This window comes from Oncorhynchus gorbuscha, linkage group LG04 (assembly GCF_021184085.1).
Source record: "Oncorhynchus gorbuscha isolate QuinsamMale2020 ecotype Even-year linkage group LG04, OgorEven_v1.0, whole genome shotgun sequence".
NCBI classification, from domain to species: Eukaryota; Metazoa; Chordata; class Actinopteri; order Salmoniformes; family Salmonidae; genus Oncorhynchus; species Oncorhynchus gorbuscha.
Window position 1 is genome coordinate 50,349,875 of NC_060176.1, and position 21,212 is coordinate 50,371,086.

General features: G+C 44.1%; 1 protein-coding gene across 3 annotated transcripts; it reads right to left on the bottom strand.

Moving 5' to 3' along the window:
* Nucleotides 1-1,178: 1,178 nt before the first annotated feature.
* On the bottom strand, nucleotides 1,179-20,648 carry LOC124034206 (tissue-type plasminogen activator-like). Of its 3 annotated transcripts, none has more exons than XM_046347079.1 (15): nucleotides 20,493-20,648; nucleotides 8,863-8,944; nucleotides 8,576-8,618; nucleotides 8,083-8,217; nucleotides 7,257-7,367; nucleotides 6,064-6,238; nucleotides 5,865-5,956; nucleotides 5,497-5,674; nucleotides 5,016-5,101; nucleotides 4,645-4,710; nucleotides 4,243-4,444; nucleotides 3,993-4,129; nucleotides 3,237-3,377; nucleotides 2,760-2,908; nucleotides 1,179-2,427 (listed from the first exon to the last, which is right to left on the bottom strand). In XM_046347079.1, exons 2-15 carry the CDS (start codon nucleotides 8,923-8,925, stop codon nucleotides 2,260-2,262), a joined length of 1,746 nt encoding a protein of 581 aa, XP_046203035.1. In that variant the 5' UTR covers nucleotides 8,926-8,944; nucleotides 20,493-20,648; the 3' UTR covers nucleotides 1,179-2,259. The 3 variants fall into 3 exon arrangements, with proteins under 3 accessions (XP_046203035.1, XP_046203036.1, XP_046203037.1); XM_046347080.1 differs by having other exon boundaries at nucleotides 8,863-8,947; nucleotides 20,493-20,646; XM_046347081.1 differs by lacking the exons at nucleotides 5,497-5,674; nucleotides 5,865-5,956.
* Nucleotides 20,649-21,212: the final 564 nt, after the last annotated feature.

The window sequence follows — 21,212 nt, forward strand, 5'->3', positions numbered from 1 at the left end:
AAAACTGATTTAAGTGTCCCTGCATTAAAGTCCCCGGCCTCTAGGAGTGCCGTTCCTGTTTGCTTTTGCGGTATACAGCTATTTGAGTGCGGTTTTAGTGCCAGCATCGGCCTGTGGTGGTATGTAAGACAGCTACGAAAAATGTAGATGAAAACTCTCTCTGTAGATAGTGTCGTCTACAGCTTATCATGAGATACTCTACCTCAGGTGAGTAAAACCTCGAGACTTCCTTAGATATTGTGCACCAGCTATTATTTACATATATGCATAGGCCCCCGCTCCGAGTCTTACCAGGGGCTGCTGTTCTATCCTGCTGATAGAGTGTATAACCCACCAGCTGTATGTTCTTAATGTCGTCGTTCAGCCACAACTCGGTGAAACATAAGACGTTACAGTTTTTAATGTCCCGTTGGTAGTATATATGTGCTTTCAGTTCGTCCCATTTATTTTCCAGCAATTGAATGTTAGCTAGCAGGACGGAAGGGAAAGGCAATTTAGCCAATCGTCGCCTGATCCTCACAAGGCACCCTGATCTTTTCCCACAACATCTCAGTTTCCTTCTCCAGCGAATGACGGGGATGAGGGTCTGTTCGGGTGATTGAAGTATATCCTTCCAATCCGACTCATTAAAGAAAAAGTATTTGTCCAATTCGAGGTGAGTAATCGCTGTTCTGATGTCCAGAAGCTCTTTTCGGTCATAAGAGATGGCAGTAGCAACATTATGCACAAAACAAGTTACGAACCAAGCGAAAAAACTAACAAAATAGTATGGTTGGTTGAGAGCTGATAAGACGGTAGCCATCCCCTCCGGCACCATCATGAAGAGAAATAATGAAGAAAAATTATAGATAAAACGTATCGGTGCTCATCGGCCATTGGACATAAACATTACACAACAAGTTGGAAATCGTAAATTCAACAATGTGTGATTTGGAAGGAATCAGTGTGTGCTGGCATGATGATACATTCATTAAAATGACTTCTGTGTGTATGTGCTGTTATGTGTCTAGGCTTCCTCTAGGCTTCCTCTAGGCTTCCTCTAGGCTTCCTCTAGGCTTCCTCTAGGCTTCCTCTAGGCTTCCTCTAGGCTTCCTCTAGGCTTCCTCTAGGCTTCCTCTAGTCTATGGCACAGCTTACCCCTGTAACAACAACAGAAATTGAAGAGATCAACCATCAACTTCACTTAAATGTTTTTTTATTTAAAGAGACGGGTGAATGTCATTCTTATGATAACCCCAGAAATAAATGATCAACATAAACAGCAATTCCAAAACACAACACATTGAACTACTAAAAAAACAAACTATTACAGTAGAAAAAAAAGTGTAATATTAATAGACATAAATATTAACTTAATACACACAAGTAAAATCAAATAAAACATTACTGTCCTTGAGAGAGTGTATGTTTATGAGATACTACATAATATGAACACCCACTCAAACATAACCAAATACTATACTATGGGAGGGAAGGGGAGTCCAAGTGCTTTGCAAGCAAAGAGCTTATGTTAGATACAGTACAAACACACAGTCATTGCAAACACCTCCCAGTCCTTTTCAACATAAAACCAACATTAAAATACTGTACATGCTGATCGCTGGGCTCAACCCAACGCTTATGGAATGGAGACAGATAATGGTGGCTGTGTTCAGGCTCTGGCTTTATTCCAATTTGACAACTCAACCCCTTTGTTAATGCAGTTCAAGGAACAATTTGGAATGCAGCCGCTGTCTTACATTGACTCTGATCCAGCAGATTGTCTTGTGGTTAATGTTATAGTGGGAGTGGGTAACATATGCACTGATGTAACATGGCAACATTCAGACAGCAAGCCACCAATGTAAAATTCCCTCTAAATGGACTGAAAAATGTTAATTGGAGTGGCTATTTACATTCCTATGGAACCTTGTGTGCAAAGTAAATGTCCAACATTCTGTGAGCTGCATATGGAGATATATAGCTCTGGGTAGAACAGGAATCAGCTGGAAGGCACTGAGCTGGACTGATTAACAGTCTATTCACTTTGGAGACATAGTTTTCTTACTTTTTTCTGACCTTACTGCATCCTACCTCTAAGCACAAGAGTTAAACAATGCTTACACAGAATGTACTGGAGTACTGGCAGTTCCTGTCGTGCGTTAAGTGGTTGTCTGTTCCTTGGTTAAGGCATTCATTGCGATTGATGGACAGGAGTCTGATGAATTCTCTCACAAGTTCTCTCCAGGTGTGTGTATGTGCATGTGTTTGTGTGTTTGTTTACTGGCTAGTTTCCTGTTTCTTGCTGCTGATCCAGTCAGTGTATTGTGTAACACGTGTGTACACCCCAGGCTTGTCTTTCTTCCCACAGCCATCTCCCCAGCTGATCAGCCCCATCAGAGTCATCCTCCCATCCTTGGGACAGACAAGAGGACCACCAGAGTCCCCCTGCAGAGGAGCGGAGGCGACGAGGGACATGGGTCAGTTGTGGTTCAGTCATGGTTCAGCAGTAGGCATACAGTTCCATTTGATAAAGATTTGCAGTAGTACTAACATCCAACATGACACATACTTGTTTCAGCTAACTAGCTATTTAAGTGCTGAGTGTTGCAGAGAGTGTTTGGGGCTTAGGGCTGCATACTACGTGCCAAATGGCACCCTATTCCCTACATACGTATATAGTGCACTACTATGGACAAATGCACTATATAAGGAATAGGGCGCCATTTGGGATGCAGACAGAGAGTTTTAGGAGAAGGAAGAAACAGAGCCCTCCTCACCTTGCAGGCGTCGTCCAGACCCCGGGTGTCCCCGGCACACAGCATGTTGGAGGTGACCACACGTTCAGACAAGACAGTAGGGACACAGCGGTCCTGAGGCCACAACCTCACGTGACCCCTCTTCACCCGCTCAGAGTACATCGCATCAACTATGGGGAGAGGGGAGGGTATTAGATTCATTCCTCAATGCACCTATAGACCATTGTTACATCTCTAGACTACATTGCCCTAGCTAGTACTACACACCTGATTCCTCTTATCAACTCATCATCAACCTTTTGATTAGTGGAATCAGGAGTGTAATGCTATTGGGCAAATACAAATGTCCCCCCTTTTGGGTACCTATGACCAGGCTTAAGAAACACTGCCGTAGGTATTTAAAATGATTCTGTGCGATTTAGGCTACAGAAAATAAACCATAGAAGCAGTTTTTAAAAAGAGATCAAGAATTCCAAGAAAGGATGATGTCTGTCTTACACTCTTTCTCCTTGCCGTAGCCAGAGATCTCACACTCGGTCCAGTCGGGCAGTACCAGGCCTGGGTCAGGCAGACAGGCAGGTAGGACCTCCGGCGAGTTCACAGCACACAGGCCAATATCACTCTTCAACTTCATCAAGACTGAGGGACGAAGAGGATGAGGAGAGGGCGCCGAGGAGGAGGAGGACCGGAAGAGAATGAGTAATTGCCCTATACTATGTGCTACATATATGCTACATAATCGTGTCATAGCCATGTCACAACCATTGGTCATGGTTATTATTAAGGATTGACGTGTCAGTGCTTAAAGGCCCAAATGCAGACGTTTTCATTTCAAATCATTTCTGGGTGACAATTAATTACCTTATCGTAATAGTTTTCTATTAAAATTGACAAAAATTGCTTTTTTAGTCAAAAAATATTTCTCATGAGAGAATTTAGCTAGGACTGTCTGGGAGTGGTCTGAGTGGGGAGGGGAAAACTGAGAACTAGCTGTTATTGGCAGAGAGGTTTGGAACTCTCTTTGTTATCGGTCTATTAACCAATTTTCCGCCTGGTGTTGTCACCAGGCGAGGCAAAACTCCGGCCCATGCAAACGGGCTGATTAGGAGGTCCTATATAAATTGTATTTTCAACCAGCAACTAACAGGAAATGACACCGATACATTATTTTCATCAGCTTATGTACAATATGATACAAAACACAGGAAAACTGAATTTTGACTGCACTGGGCCTTTAACATTGCATTGGCTCACCAATGTCGTTGTCAAAGTTTGTCTCGTTGTACTTCTCGTGGCTCCAGTACTTCTCCACCTCAAAGATCTGCTCACTGCCGGAGGAGTTCTTACGAAACGTCCTGCCTAGAACCACCTGCAGCCGCTCTGGTTTTAACCTGACGGAGACAGCAGATCACTGAGTTACATCCATGTGTGTGGGTGTGCACTGCGTGCGTGGATGCGTGTGTATGTGTGTGAATGTGTGCATGAGTGTGTGTACTAGACCTACCCATTGTCGAAGCAGTGTGCAGCAGAGAGGACCCAGCAGGAGTCTATAAGGACCCCTCCACACTGGAAGATGTGTGCTTTGTTTCTGGGCTGGTACACGCTTATGGCTGCCTGCCATGGCTGCTCTGTGATGTCACTCTTCCGGGCTCCTCCCAGGATACGGAAGGAGGGGAGATTGTTGTCAGCACGCTGGCCACAGGTACCTACCCGCGGGGGACGGCCTTTGTATTAGATTTTGTTTTCTGTTTGTAGATAGAAAAACCTCAACATTCATGGGAAGGAGAGCTGAGGAGCCCAGGAGAGTGGGAGGTGTGGATGAGGAATCGAAGGAGAGCAGGAGGTGTGGAGGAGGAGAAACGCTGTGTAGAGGTGAATTGGATGTGTTATTTTGTGGCTGTCCTACCTCTGTTGTTGTTGTTGCTGGTGGGAGCCCTGGGGCCTAGAGTAGTAATGGTGGTTGGTCTCCTCGCTAAAAAACAAACAACAGATACTGTTCAGTATGACATTAAATATCAAGTACTCATACAGTGTGACTACAGTTGCAAGTGTACTTAATTGAACCTCCTACACATTTCACTCACTACAATCCTGACATTGACTCGTCTTCTTAGTTATCATGTGCATTACAGTAAGCTACTGTAGGTAGTGACGATGATGGAAATACTTGGCAGAAGAGACAGTGGCCATTTGACCGGCACATGAGAGGACGATGATGCCTATTGCTGCCGATATTATTGGAATGTAGTCATGGTAACAGGGTAACGGGGTACTCACTGCATTTGGTGATATCGCAGAGTTCCCAGGTCAGCTTCATGTTCTTGTAGACGTGACACCAGGGGCTGAGATCACCGTCTGGGTTCCTGTAAGAGAGTGTATAAGTGTATAAGTGTGTGTGTGTGTGTGTGTGTGTGTGTGTGTGTGTGTGTGTGTGTGTGTGTGTGTGTGTGTGTGTGTGTGTGTGTGTGTGTGTGTGTGTGTGTGTGTGTGTGTGTGTGTGTGTGTGTGTGTGTGTGTGTGTGTGTGTGTGTGTGTGTGTGTGTGTGTGTGTGGTGTGCATATCAGTGGAGGCTGCTGAGGGGAGGACGGCTCATAATACGGAGCAAATGGAAACCATGTGTTTGATGTATTTCAGACCAATCCACTCATTCCGCTCCAGCCATTACCATGAGCCCGTCCTCCCCAATTAAGGTGCCACCAACCTCCTGTGGTTTATATGTGCGTGAGAGAGAGAGTTTGTGTACGTTTCTGATCCTACCTGCAGAAGTTGTGACTCCCCAGCCCCAGCTGTCTGGCGTCAGACCTCCATGCGTTGTAGAACTTGCGGGTGATGAGGGGTGAGTCCCAGGGAAGACAGCTGGAGCCCCTCTTAGTGACGGCCTTCGTCCCCCTGTACGTCTGCCCCGAGGCCTGCACACACTCCACTGGCCCCTGGTCTGGAAAAACACACAGGGTGAGGCGCAGATGACCTCAGATTTAATTTACTCTGTGGACCAAATAGCGTTAGTCAGTAAAGCAAACTGGGTGCCAATCTGTTTTTGATTCAACCTCTTGTCATAGTTTGGCAAGGCAACAATAACCAAATCCCGGTACACTATAATGGTATCATAGTTAATCATGTATTACCTGCTGGGCAGCTGGAGAGAGTACAGAACTCCCAGACTATTTGGTTTCCCTTGTAGACATAACACCATGGCTTAGTATCATTGTCTGGATTCCTGAGAGAGAGAGAACAGGGGAGGGGAAAATTGATCTAGAAGGCTTGATTGTTGTTTGTGTGTGCGTGCGTGTGTGCGCGTGTTTGCGCGTGCGTGTGTGTGTGTACCTGCAGAAGTTGTGGTTGCCCAGCCCCAGGCTGTTAGCCTCTGGTTTCTTGGCTGTGAACTTCTTCCCTCTGAGGGTGGTAGAGTTCCAGTTGATACACTCTGAGCCGATCCGACTGATACTCCACGTACCACGGTACCCTTTACCCTGGCCCACCACGCACTTCTCATTGGTGTCTGTGGAGAGAGAGAGAAATTAGTCTGTACCATCCAGCCATTCAAACACATAGGTTATGTCCCAAATGGCACCCCATTTCCTTTATAGCGCACTACTTTTGACCAGGGCACTAAGGATTCTGGTCCAAAGTAGAGCACTACGCCGGGAATAGGGTGGCATTTTGGACACCGTCATTGGTATCTATGAGGAACCACATCCTAACAACCATGTTGATCTGATAGTCTCTCTGTGTGTCTGTCATCCTCCTGTCGTCCTGCATCATGGTTACATGACTAAGGACTCACTCACACATCTCTTCTGTGTTTTGGCACCCTGATCTTATGGTATCCATGAAATGACACACGCATGAGTATTGATTAAACTCATTCAGAGAGTATACGGATCTGGCTAGGCTCACTCAGAGTCATATGTGGAGAGTTTGGCCGCTGTGGTTTCAACAAATGACCATTGGTGAATGAAGTCACATGATATGACTCTGGGCTCATTCATTTGGCTGTGAACGCACTCATTAAAAAGTCAACATGTTATTTGGAATTTACATGCGGAATGTTGAGTGGGTAGGGGGTCTACAACAGCCTCCAAACGGAATAAAACAAACTGATTTATGTCAGCAAACCACTGGGTTCCATGGAGTTTCAGATTTTCTCCCGGCTGGCCCACAGACCACAACTCCATAACCGCTATGAGTCATTGTAGCAGGATTGCATTCTACCATTTCCTGCGTGTCTACTGGTCCAATGATGATGGTAACCAAGATTACTACTAGATAGTACTAGATAAGACTCGATAGCAGTGCAGCAGGGCACAGCCAAATTAGCCCGGCGCTAAGGTAGTTTTATTCCACTTATAGCGGTGCTATATAGTGCTAAATGAATCTATATAAGGACTAGGGATAGAATGGAAACTGGTCATATCCATTGTCCTTGTTATTCAGTAGCATATGGGCCCAGAGGAGAAGTATTTATTGACAGTGTATTGTAGGTGTGATCTCGGAACGAGTAGGTGTGATCTACTTACTTATCTCACACTGGGCTCCCGTGAAGCCTGGTGGACACTGGCACAGGAAGTCAGTGGAGTAGACCGCCTCCTTACAGGTTCCCCCGTTGTAGCACCTTGACTGATAGCAGGCTACAGGGGCGCGGGGGGGGGGTGTAGAGAGGGATGGTCAGACATGTCAGATTTTATTTTATACACCTCTTCTCTTTCTCGAACAACAATGATTTGCTGCAGCGCAGACGAAGTGCCCACCGCTTCGAACAAATGTCATAGCCTCTTTTGCGTCACAAATGCTCATCATTTCCCTTTGTCAGAACAGCTTCAACCTCCAATTTCTCTGTTGACAGCGCACAACCTCACACAGGCGGGGGAAAAGGGAAGTGATTTGTCTGTCATCAGAGAGGGTGGTCATGCCTCACAGCTTTTGCAGTCGGGGTGAAGGGATGTGTTTACGGGAGGGTTTGTGCCAAGAGTGTTAAAACATGGTGAAAGTCACAATGGGTGAGTGTTCTAATGACTCTCCATCCTAGACCGCACCCTCTCTCTCCACGACACCAACCACTCTCCATTGTGGAGGAAGTAAGGAAACAGAAGAGAGAGGTACTGTAAATAGAGAGTGGCCAGATGGGGGCAGACAGACAGAGGGAGGGGGATGGGACTACTGTTGATCCAACAAAGACAAACAGTGGAAAAGGAAGACTGGAAAAGAGAACAAGACACATAGACAGGCAGAAATGACAGGCTGAACAGTGTAGTAACAGCCGGCCTAGACGGTGTGGGGGTTTGTGAGCGTGTGTGTGTTGGTCTGCATCTATATTTATGTGTAAGTGTGTCTGTTTCCACTCACTGATGACGGGCACGTAGTGACAGCGCTCTCGTCCTTGTGATGCACAGCGGCAGTACTCCACACGCTGGCCCCTCCATCTCATCCATGTGTCCCCATAACCACGCACCGCAGCTGACTGGCCATCCACACAACGCGCTGAGACACACACACACACACACACACACACACACACACACACACACACACACACACACACACACACACACACACACACACACACACACACACACACACACACACACACACACACACACACACACACACACACACACAGGGACAGAGAGACAGACATACACACAGAGAGAGACAAACATGAGTAATTTACTACAAGAGAGACAGTAAGATTCAAAGACAAGGTGTAAGTGACACACAAACAAATGATTGATTGTATCTAACACATGATAAGTGTGGCGAGAGGGACAGATGTGGGGTGTCAGAGGCTGAGGGTAGATTGACCCAGTTGTAGAGGGTAGAGCGGGCGATCCAAGCTCACCTCTATAGTAGCGTGTCCCTCTCTTCGCACGACGGAGTTCAATCTGCCACGGGAGAGGTAATAGAAGTGATTTCGAAGCTCCACAGTACCAACAAACAGTAGTGATGAAGTTAACTGTCTGCATGGCAACAGTAGTGATGAAGTTAACTCTAGACGCAGATCTATGGTCAGTTTATCATTTTCCACCTGACTCATTTTGAGAGGTTAAGCTGATCTTAGACCTGCACCAAAGGGCAACTTCTATATCTTTCTGTAGCTGTGGTTAGTGCAGTGGGTGTGGTACCTACTTTGTCCGCTAGGGAGCAGCAGAGAGCTGACAGGAAGAGCAGCAGTCCCAATATTCTGGCCATGGTTGTGTCTGGACCTTTTCTGCTGGAACATACATAAGTAAAAGTTTTACTGAGCTATGTGAAAGAGACTATTTTGGTTGTTTCAGGACAAGTCAAGTCATTGGGTTCAAAACATATCCTAGTGAACAATAGGTCCAACTAGCCGGCTTCCACCCGGTTACGTAACCCTGCACCTTAGAGGATTCTGCCCTGTGTACATAGACTTGGAATAACTGGCCTCTTTAATAATGGAACACTAGTCACTTTAATAATGTTTAAATCATTTTTACATTCTGCTTTACTCATCTCATTTGCATATACTGTATTCTATTCTACTGTATTTTAGTCAATGCCACTCCCACATTGCTCGATCTAATATTTATATATTTCTTAATTCCATTCTTTTACTTTTAGATTAGTGTGTATTGTTGTGAATTGTTAGATACTACTGCACTGTTGTAGCTAGGAACACAAGCATTTCACTACACCCACAATAACATTCGATTTGATGTCACCATTATAATACTCTGATGTGTGTAGAGGATGGATGGACTCTTCAATACTAACCCTTCCTCAAACTCTGGCCCTGACATTTCCTTTCCTTTGAGTAAAAGAAAGAGAAAGGTGTAATGTTTTGGGGAATTGGAGGGCACTGCTTATGGCTCTTCCGCTGCTCTGTCGTACGCTACATCCTGAAGTCTGAGACTGACTTCATTGAAGTCGTTTGTGGCGATGAGGTGCACGAGGGGCGTTTACAAAACAAAGTCATCAGCGATTGGATCGTCTCTAACCAATCAGAATATCAAAGCCAATGACATATTGTCCAACTCTGGCCCAACCCATCGGTTTCTGGACCAATCAGGCGGCCCCGAATGTTTTCACATTTGGTGGGGGAGTTACTCAGATCCAAACTCATTACGGAGAAGAAACTAAGGTCCGTGGGCGTGGAGTAGCTTTTGTGTATTTGTGTGTGTGTGTGTGTGTGCGCGGAAGTCATACTGATGCCAACTGCATGTACAGTATCAGAATCAACAGAGTGAGTCTGTGTTTACGTTGGAAAGAACTTTGATGACAGAAAATGTATCCTGTAGTTTGATACATAACATGGGGTGGCAGGTAGCCTAGTGTTTAGAGCATTGGTCCAGTAACCGAAAGGTTGCTGGTTTGAATCCCAGAGCTGACCAGGTAAAAATATGTTGTTTTGCCCCTGAACAAGGCAGTTAACCCTCTGTTCCCTGGTAGGCCGTCATTGTAAATAATTATTATTTCTTAACCGACTTGCCTAGTTAAATAAAGCTTAAATAAAGAAAATGTTTCCTTTGTCCCTCTGCAGAACTTCTGCCACTACCTCCTGCCCCCTGTCCTCTGCCCCTACCTCCAGCCCCCTACCTCCTACCCCCTTTCCTCTGCCCCTACCTCGTACCTCCTGCCCCCTGTCCTCTGCCCCTACCTCCTGCCCCTACCTCCTGCCCCCTGTCGTCTGCCCCTACCTCCTACCTCCTGTCCTCTGCCCCCTGTCGTCTGCCCCTATCTCCTGCCCCCTGTCCTCTGCCCCTACCTCCTACCTCCTGCCCCCTGTCCTCTGCCCCTACCTCCTACCTCCTGCCCCCTGTCTTCGTCTCACCTCCCTACTCATAACCATTGTCCGCTGTGTTTACAAGATTGTGCTCCCTCTGGGATAAACAGGACAGAGACCCTCTTCATTCTTTCTCTCTCCCTCCAGTGAATGAGTGTCTAACAGAGACCATAGCCCTTAATCCTAAGGAACAAAGAACAGTGTCAAACAACCTAAACACAGCCGGACACGCAAGGGGAAGTCTAAAGAGCTGTGTATGCGTGTATCTGAGTGTGTGAGCTGACAAATCATTGCTGAAGCCCTTTCCCAACATTCCAAGCCAGGGCAGTATGGAAGCGGTTCCTAAAGAGACGAGCAGATGTAGGGCGGGTAGAATGACTCACGACAACACAGAGAGATGAGAGGAGAAGAGGGGGGAAATGACCGGCAACTTTACAGAGTCTGACTCCAAAAAGCCTTTTTGCACTAGCGACTAACCACACAACACACTTAGTTTAAACTGACATTTATAACTTTGTTTTTTTTTATGTGTGGTGATGGCGGAGTTGTGATGATCGTGCTATTTGGCAACACTGTAGGTTGCTCTGGATAAGAATGTCTGCTAATGGAATTTTACATTTAGGTCACTTCGTAGACGCTCTTACCCAGAGCGCCATACAGTAAGTGCATTCAACTAGGGATTGTAAGACAACCACATATCACAGTCATTGGAATACAATGTGAATGAATCTACTTCTCTCTGTAAACATACATGTCAGATTGGAGATGCACTGCAAAACCCTGTTAGGAACCATTGCCTCTCTGTCAACTGTGACTAACCATGACACAACCTTAGAGAGAGGGGGGAAGACAAAGGAGAAAGACAAAAGGTGAAAAACCTAGAAGGTTCAAGGAAGATGGAAAGAGTGAAAAGAGACTGAAGACTCCACCACTGTGGTCATTGGATGGGACCAAGACCAACATATAAACTTCAGACACACACACACACACACACACACACACACACACACACACACACACACACACACACACACACACACACACACACACACACACACACACACACACACACACACACACACACACACACACACACACACACACACACACACACACACACACACACACACACACACACACACACACACACCGCAGCCGGCTGGCGGTTGTCTGACTCATCATATGTGTCTGACTGGGCTAATAGCGCTGTTGTTTTGATATAATTGAGGTCAAACTGCTACGCTGGCAAACACACACACACAGCTCAGGAACGTGAAGCTAATCAACTCACAAGACACAAAGACAAGATGTTCCTGGAAAAAAGACTCCCTGAGTCTTTCACTGGGATGACTGCAGGACTGTACTTGTGGAACTCACACACACACACACACACACACACACACACACACACACACACACACACACACACACACACACACACACACACACACACACACACACACACACACACACACACACACACACACACACACACACACACACACACACACACACACACACACACACACACACACAGAGAGAAGGGTACATATCCCTTTCAAGCCAGGTGTTTCTCAGCTGGAGGAAACCCCCAGGTGTATTCAGGCGGTGTTTTCTATACCCTAGCTGAGCCTCTCTGGCAGAACACAAGTTTTTCCTCGCTGGGTTTAGTTTCCATCCCGGTTTCCTTGGTGCAGCTGTTCCGCTGTGTTCTGTTCTGTTTCCTACCGTCCCTCCCTCTAGTCTGTCAGACCAGGCCATATGTTTCCTGCTAACACTGAGCCTGTGTGTCCCATGTCACTCACTTTTATGCTTTATCTGTCACACACACATACACTCTTAGCAAAAAGGGTTCCAAAAAGGTTATTTGGCTGTCCCCATAGGATAACCCTTTTTGGTTCCAGGTATAACCCTTTTTGGTTCCAGGTAGACCTCTTTTGGGTTCCATGTAGAACCCTCTGTAGAAAGGGTTTTACATGGAACCAAAAGGGTTTTACCTGTAGCCAAAAATAGTTCTTCAAAGAGTTCTCTCATGGGGACAGCCGAGTAACCATTTTATGTTCTGCTCTTTTCTAAGAGTGTAGTCCCCATGTCCAGACCCACACACACGTTTAGTCATGCAGCAGACTTCTATCATTAACATGTGTCTATAACACACACACACACGTCACTAAGCGAGGCTGCCTCAGACACCACAGGATTATCAATTGCTGTTTGATAATCCCACACTGCGGTGTGTCTGTGTAGGTTTGTGGCCTGGCAATGATTCTACTAAACCAGCTCTTACAAGATCCAACACACACACACACACACACACACACACACACACACACACACACACACACACACACACACACACACACACACACACACACACACACACACACACACACACACACACACACACACACACACACACACACACACACACACACACACACACACACACACACATGCACCCACACTAAAACACAAACACACATATATAGTTGCACAGCCCTATTTTGTTGGTAGCATTTTACAAGATAAAAAGGGAAACAATTGACAATTTGTTTTTTCTCTCGCTTTTAGTTGATGAGAGTTTAACTCATTTCCTAGCATGGATTGGGAGGCAATTGTCTGTCCCACCTAGTTAGTTAGTGGTTTCTACAGAAAAATGCATGACCGTATATTCCCTTCAGACACATGAGGGCCAGAGGAAACCTCTGCTCTCTTAGTAGATCAAGTCTGAGTGTTGATGTGAATGAGAGACTGTTGAAGCCTGCTGTTGGAGTTTAGTCAGTTATAGACCATCAAGAGCATCAGCCTCAAACCAGAACACTAGGCTAATATTCAGACACACAAACTAATCAAACTCCCCCACAACAACCACATCAGTATGCAGGTAACTCCTTAGCTTAATTTCCTTTCAGTGTTTAGTCATGCAGCAGACTTGGTGAATAATGGTGATTCTGGTTCAGATTACGCTAACAGAATTGTCTCAAAGTGCTGAGCACAGCTCCTACTCCCCCTGTCAGTCTGAGTGACCTAGCTGACCTGTACAGTAAGGATGGGTGACATGCTGACCAGTGACCACAGGAATGCTTCAGCAGATAGAGACTCAGACAGCGGCCATTTCACCTCTCAAGGGATATAAGGAAGTAAGGCGTAGGTGTTAGGGTCAGAGGTTGGTGTTTTACTTAACTCAGCACAGCAGTACACAGTACTCTAGTCAAAAATCAGGACGATCATCAAACTGAATAAGGATGTTTTGAAATAATGATCTACAGCAGCTAGAGTGAGGATAAGAACTAACTAGAGGAAACAACTTCAAAGTGTGCATTTATACAATAATACTGACGTTACTGTTGGTAAAATATTATTTTCCCATACCAATAAATCTTAATGAATTGATTTGAAAAGAAGAAAAGAGTTGTAGACAGAGGGAGCTGTGTGTGTACGTTATGGTGTATGGGACTGTGCATATATATATATGTGCCATGATGGCATACCCTTAACACAGTTATAACAGAGTTTACTCTGCACTGAGGGAAACCAGGCAGCCATAGGAGTGATCTGATTAGCATCACATTGAACCAGAGTAAACTAGAATGATACGCACCTGTGGTTTGGTTCTAGCTAATTATCTTCCTTTCCTTCTCTTCCTAGGTTTGTTTCCAATACTCTTTCTTTCTTTTACCTTTATTTTACTAGGCAAGTCAGTTAAGAACAAATTCTTGTTTTCAATGACGGCCTAGGAACAGTGGGTTAACTGCCTGTTCAGGGGCAGAACGACAGATTTTACCTTGTCAGCTCGGGGATTCGAACTTGCAACCTTCCGGTTACTAGTCCAACACTCTAACCACTAGGCTACCCTGCCGCCACAACTCTATAATAGTCTTATTTTCCATGTCTGTAACGTGTGCGCTGAGAGTCAGGAAGCAAGTTCAGGGAGTGAGTGTTTTAATAAATAAACACAACATAATACAAAACAAGAAAACACAAACGACGCACAGACATGACACTGGAACAGAAACAATAACGCCTGGGGAAGGAACCAAAGGGAGTGACAGATATAGGGCAGGTAATCAAGGAGGTGATGGAGTCCAGGTGAGTCTGATGACGCACAGGTGCACGTAACGATGGTGGACAGGTGTGCGCCATAACGAGCAGCCTGGTGACCTAAAGGCCAGAGAGGGTGCACACGCGACAATGTCTCGTCATTACTTTTTGGGGACGAGACACTGGATATGTTGTGCCCACACTATCATAAGGACTATACTAAGTTATTAACTGTGTCATAATAATGATATAACACATGTCATGAAATCTGACGTCTGCCTATGACCACTGACCTAACACTGTGTGTTACTTAGGTATGGTAAGCTACTTGGCTGGAGCCATGCCTGCTATACCGGGGTCTTTATCTAAACCCCTCGAAAGGGGGTCTGGTGTGGGGGTCTACTACAGAGGGGCCATTGTGGTCTTTCATGCCCACTCTACACATGGTCTGTGTGACAAATGGCACCCTATTCTCTATTTAGTGCACTACAAGGGCTCTGGACAAAAGTAGTGCACTACATAGGACATAGGGTAGAATATGGGATGCATCTACGGTATAACACCTGCCCTGTTCATCAGAGAGACGGTGAACGTAGCCACAGAAAAACATTCCGCTTTAGAGAGAAGAAAGATGAGAAGAAAAAGTAGAGATTCAGGCGAAAGAGAAAGGAGCGACATAAGAGAAAAATGGTTAGAGAGAAAGAGGAGAAAGAGGAGAAAGAGGAGAAAGAGGAGAAAGAGGAGAAAGAGGAGAAAGAGGAGAAAGAGGAGAAAGAGGAGAAAGAGGAGAAAGTGACAAAGTAACAGAATAGGAGAATACAAAGAGGAGAAAAATGGTTACAAAGTAACAGAATACAAAGAAGAAAGAGGAGAAAGAGGAGAAAGAGAAAGAGTAACAGAATACAAAGAGTAACAGAATACAAAGAGAAAGAGGAGAAAGACAAAGTAACAGAATACAAAGAGAAAGAGGAGAAAGGTAACAGAATACAAAGAAGAGGGAGACAAAGTAACAGAATACAAAGAGAGAAAGAAAAAGAGGAGAGAATACAAAGAGGAGAAAGAGGAGAAAGTGACAAAGTAACAGAATACAAAGGAGAAAGAGGACAAAGTAACAGAATACAAAGAGGAGAAAGAGGAGAAAGAGGAGAAAGAGGAGAAAGAGGAGAAAGAGGAGAATACAAAGAGGAGAAAGTGACAAAGTAACAGAATACAAAGAGGAGAAAGAGGGGAAAGTGACAAAGTAACAGAATACAAAGAGGAGAAAGAGGAGAAAGTGACAAAGTAACAGAATACAAAGAGGAGAAAGAGGAGAAAGTGACAAAGTAACAGAATACAAAGAGGAGAAAGAAAGTGACAAAGTAACAGAATACAAAGAGGAACAGAATACAAAGAGGAGAAAGAGGAGAAAGTAACAGAATACAAAGAGAAAAGAGGAGAAAGAGGAATACAAAGAAAGAGAAAAGAGGAATACAAAGAAAAAGTGACAAAGTAACAGAATACAAAGAGGAGAAAGAGAAAGTGACAAAGTAACAGAATACAAAGAGGAGGAAAGTGACAAAGTAACAGAATACAAAGAGGAGAAAGGGACAAAGTAACAGAATACAAAGAAAAAGCAACCCCAGAATGAAGTCAGCAGGGTAGTGAATACAAAGAGTGACAAAGTAACAGAATACAAAGAGGAGAAAGAGGGAGAAAGTGACAAAGTAACAGAATACAAAGAGGAGAAAGGGGTGAAAGCAACCCCCTGAAGTCAGCAGGGTAGTGAACGAGTCGACCGCAGCTAGCTGTATGGAGAGAATAGTTGAATCATCAACCGTAGGCTGCGGAGAGAAAGGGTAGAGGAAATAGGGAAGGAGGATGGACCAATGGATGGATAGATAGAGAGATTATACATAAAGAGCCATCAGATCACATTTTAAAATTAGACATATCGAATAGAGCACCCACTGTCTAACAAATGAAACCCACTAAACGTATCACTCTATGACCAGACAGACTGGCCGACCAGTGACCACAGAAGGCCAGTCACTCATGACCTGTGAATCAGACAGAGCACTGAGTGCACTGAGACAGAGCACCGCCACACAACGCCTGGTGACACAACCCACTACAATACTCACTAACAGACTACGATACTTATTCAGAGCAAAGAATGCACTAAATGCACTGAGCCGTAAGCAATGATCTGGGATCAACTTGTTACTAAGCAACATAGCTGAGTTTGGACTACTATGTAGCCCCTTAATCGTCAGCCGGTTCCTGGAAGGGACCATGTCCTGATGGTGGTGCATGTGAGGCACCTCATGTTTGTCTCGTTCATTCACAGTGTATCCGATGACACTAAGAGTGTGCTGTAGTATTGAGAGATGCCGTCCAGAGGAAATCCCAAGTTAAGAGAGCTGCTTAAAGCCTACAATTATATACAGGGCTAGTCAGGCACAAGGTGGAACCAACACACGCACACATACAGTTAAAGTCAGAAGTTTACATACGCTTAGGTTGGAGTCATTAAAACTTGTTTTTCAATCACTCCACACATTTCTTGCTAACAAACTATAGTTTTGGCAAGGTGGTTAGGACGTATACTTTGTGCATGACGCAAGTAATTTTTCCAACAATTACAGACAGATTATTTCACTTATAAATCACTGTATCACAATTCCAGTGGGTCAGAAGTTTACAAACACTAAGTTGACAGTGCCTTTAAACGGCTTGGAAAATTACAGAAAATGATGTCGTGGCTTTATAAGCTTCTAATTGACATCATTTGACTCAATTAGAGGTGTACCTGTGGATGTATTTCAAGGCCTACCTTCAAACTCAGTGCCCCTTTGCTTGACATCATGGGAAAATCAGCCAAGACCTCAGAAATAAAATTGTAGACCTCCACAAGTCTGGTTCATCCTTGGGAGAAATTTCCAAATGCCTGAAAGTATCAAGTTCATCCGGACAAACAATAGTTTGCAAGTATAAACACCTTGGGAACACGCTGCCATCATACCTCTCAGGAAGGAGACATGTTCTGTCTCCTAGAAATGAACGTACATTGTTACCAAAAGTGCAAATTCATCCCAGAACAAAGGACCTTGTGTTGATGCAGGAGGAAATAGGTACAAAAGTATCTATATCTACAGTAAAACAAGTCGTGTATCAACATAACCTGAAATGCCGCTCAGCAAGGAAGAAGCCACTGCTTCAAAATTGCCATAAAAAAGCCAGACTATAGTTTGCAACCGCACATGGGGACAAAGATCGTACTTTTGGAGAAATGTCCTCTGGTCTGATGAAACAAAAATAGAACTGTTTGGCCATAATGACCATCGTTATGTTTGGAGGAAAAAGGGGGATGCTTGCAAGCCGAAGAACACCATCCCAACTGTGAAGCACGGGGGGTGCTTTCCTGCAGGAGGGACTGGTGCACTTCACAAAATAGATGGCATCATGAGGTAGGAAAAGTATGTGGATATATTGAAGCAATATCTCAAGACATCAGTCAGGAAGTTAAAGCTTGGTCGCAAATGGGTCTTCCAAATGGATAATGACCCCAAGCATACTTCCAAAGTTGTGGCAAAATAGCTTAACGACAACAAAGTCAAGGTATTGGAGTGGCCATCACAAAGCCCTGACCCCAATCCTATAGGAAATTTGTGGGCAGAACTGAAAAAGTGTGTGTGAGCAAGGAGGCATACAAACCTGACTCAATTACACCAGCTGTGTCAGGAGGAATGGGCCAAAATTCACCCAACTTATTGTGGGAAGCTTGTGGAAGGCTACCCTAAATGTTTGACCCAAGTTAAACAATTTAAAGGCAATGCTACCAAATACTAATTGAGTGTATGTAAACTTCTGACCCACTGGGAATGTGAAGAAAGAAATAAAAGCTGAAATAAATCATTCTCTCTACTATTATTCTGACATTTCACATTCTTAAAATAAAGTGGTGATCCTAACTGACCCAAGATAGGGAATTTTTACTAGGATTAAATGTCAGGAATTGTGAAAAACTGAGTTTAAATGTATTTGGCTAAGGTGTATGTAAACTTCTGACTTCAACTGTACACACACACACACACAGCTACCTCCAGGGAACCACATTCCAAGAAACATTTTCTCGGTGTAATCTCTGTCCTGTTATCTGAAATAACACTGCTTCACTTGTTACAACTATTTGCAACAAGAAGTTTAAGAATGACCTCATTTTAGAGTTGTTGATTACTGAGAGAACTAATGGATGATGAAATGAGAGCGGGATAGTGAGATGAACACTGGAGAGAAAGGTGGGAGAGAGATGACGGTATGAATCAGAATGTGAGGGGAGTATTAGGTTGAGAGAGAGGGATAGAGAGCAAAGAATGGAGAGATAGGTGGAGGGATTGCGAGAGAGGTGGAGGGATGGAGCGAGAACGATGACATTAGTGAAAGAATACAAGAGTATCAAGTGGAGAAAGGGATAAAGAGAGATGAATGGAGAGAGAGAGGGGTGGAGGGATGGAGAAAGAGAGATGAATGGAGAGAGAGGTGGAGGGATGGAGAAAGAGAGATGAATGGAGAGAGAGGTGGAGGGATGGAGAAAGAGAGATGAATGGAGAGAGAGGTGGAGGGATGGAGAAAGAGAGATGAATGGAGAGAGAGGTGGAGGGATGGAGAAAGAGAGATGAGTTTGGGTGTGAAAGATTTGTGATGGAAGGGGAGAGGAATGTGGGAGAGAGAGATGTGGCAGGGAATGGTCAGCAGTAGTTGTTTTGAGCAGTGAGAAAGCACTAATAGGTGGATTCCTTTTGACTGACTAACTCTGTCACTCCCAACATAGCCTACATGTGCCAAGGTGCGGAGACATCCACCATCAGGTGACAAGAATGGCATAGACCTGAAATACATGAGAGCTATATACTGTGTAAGTAATGGAGCATAACTGGCCTACGCAATAGGAACCAAGAGTGTAAATATCCGCTTGCCATTTACACCCTTAACTGATCCAAATTCCCATAGGACCAGACCTGGGTTCAAATACTATTTCAAATATCTCAATTACTTTTACATAGATTTCGAATGAAGTATTCAGATATTTTTTCCTTGAAAAGACAAGTAGTTGAATATCGAAATGTATTTGGAGATACACCTGTAAAGTATCTGAGAATACTCAAATACACTGACTAAATTACATTCCCATGCATTTAGCAAAGGTATTTGAAAATGTTATTTGAAAATACTTTCTTTACAAATAACCATTCAAATACTCAAATAAAAGTATGTGTTTTGGACTGTTTATTTTAAAATACTCAAATACACAGAATTTATTTTATTTTAAATACCTCAAATACCTACGTATTGGAACCCAGGTCTCCATAGGACATACAGTAGTTTATAAACCAAATCTAGATGTAATTGAATTGGTCCATATTCCTGATAAATAAATTAAGGGAAACACTAAAGTATAGATTCAACTATGTGATCTCATCTATAGATAAGATAAATAAATACAATTCTAAGCATCCAAAACAACAACCTATGAGAAACTGCTATAATGACTTAATTATAATTAGCCTACCTATGCATTCAGATTAAAAATGTGCACAAAGGCAAAGCATGGAAAAACTCGATTAAAATAAATGTGGGAAAAAAAACGTTAAAAGTTCATTGAAATTTGATTTGACATTCCATTTGAGTACAGTAACGTTATTACTGAAATCCTTTGGCATTCCATTTGAGTACAGTAACGTTATTACTGAAATCCTTTGGCATTCCATTTGAGTACAGTAACGTTATTACTGAAATCCTTTGGCATTCCATTAGAAATCAACTGTTATTTAGCGGACTAAATCCACTCCATGGTGAAGGAAGTCTGCTTGCTATACATAAATAATCCGCAAAATGTTTTAGTCTAATGCAATCACTTCTACAAAAGCCTAAACACCAACTGAAATTTGGAAAACAGAAGGCAATGTGGTTGAATTGACATCGATATTCTTACCTTGTCCTTGTGTATGGTATGTTCCTAGTCCTCAATATCCCTCTAGTGACAGTTGGGTTCGGGGGTTCGGGGGTCCAGGGTGGGCTGACGATGAAGTGTGGTCGCTGCTCTGCTTCTCTCGGTTTTTATCCGAGCCTCTAGTTTTTTTTTTTGCGGAAGAGGGAGGGTTGTTTGGAAATGATCGAGCCAGAGAGGCAGGCTTGCCGGATGATGATGCGGTTTGGGCGGGTATCTGGCTTGGCTCCGGATTAGAGCATATAAACAACTGATAACGGATAGCGTATAATAGCTAGAGTATGAGGTCAACGTCAATGAGGTAATCAGTATTCACAACGTGATTTATTGCCACTCGATATGTTGAGTCACTTCTGTTGAAAACGTAGATTTTTCTATTGTTACTATACATGATTTGACTATTTCCAGAGGCGTCTGTCTGTCTGTCTGTCTGTCTGTCTGTCTGTCTGTCTGTCTGTCTGTCTGTCTGTCTGTCTGTCTGTCTGTCTGTCTGTCTGTCTGTCTGTGTGTCTGTGTGTCTGTGTGTCTGTGTGTCTGTATCTGCCAGGCCAGAGTTAAGGCTGTCGGTGACAGGGTGGGTTCAGTTCCAATGAAAATCCAGTTAGTGGTGAATCTGGCACAAGGGCTGTGACCCCATTGTGGTTCTCTGACATCCCACAATCCCCTGTCTTGACCCATCCCATCCTCAGGAAGTCTGTCAATCAC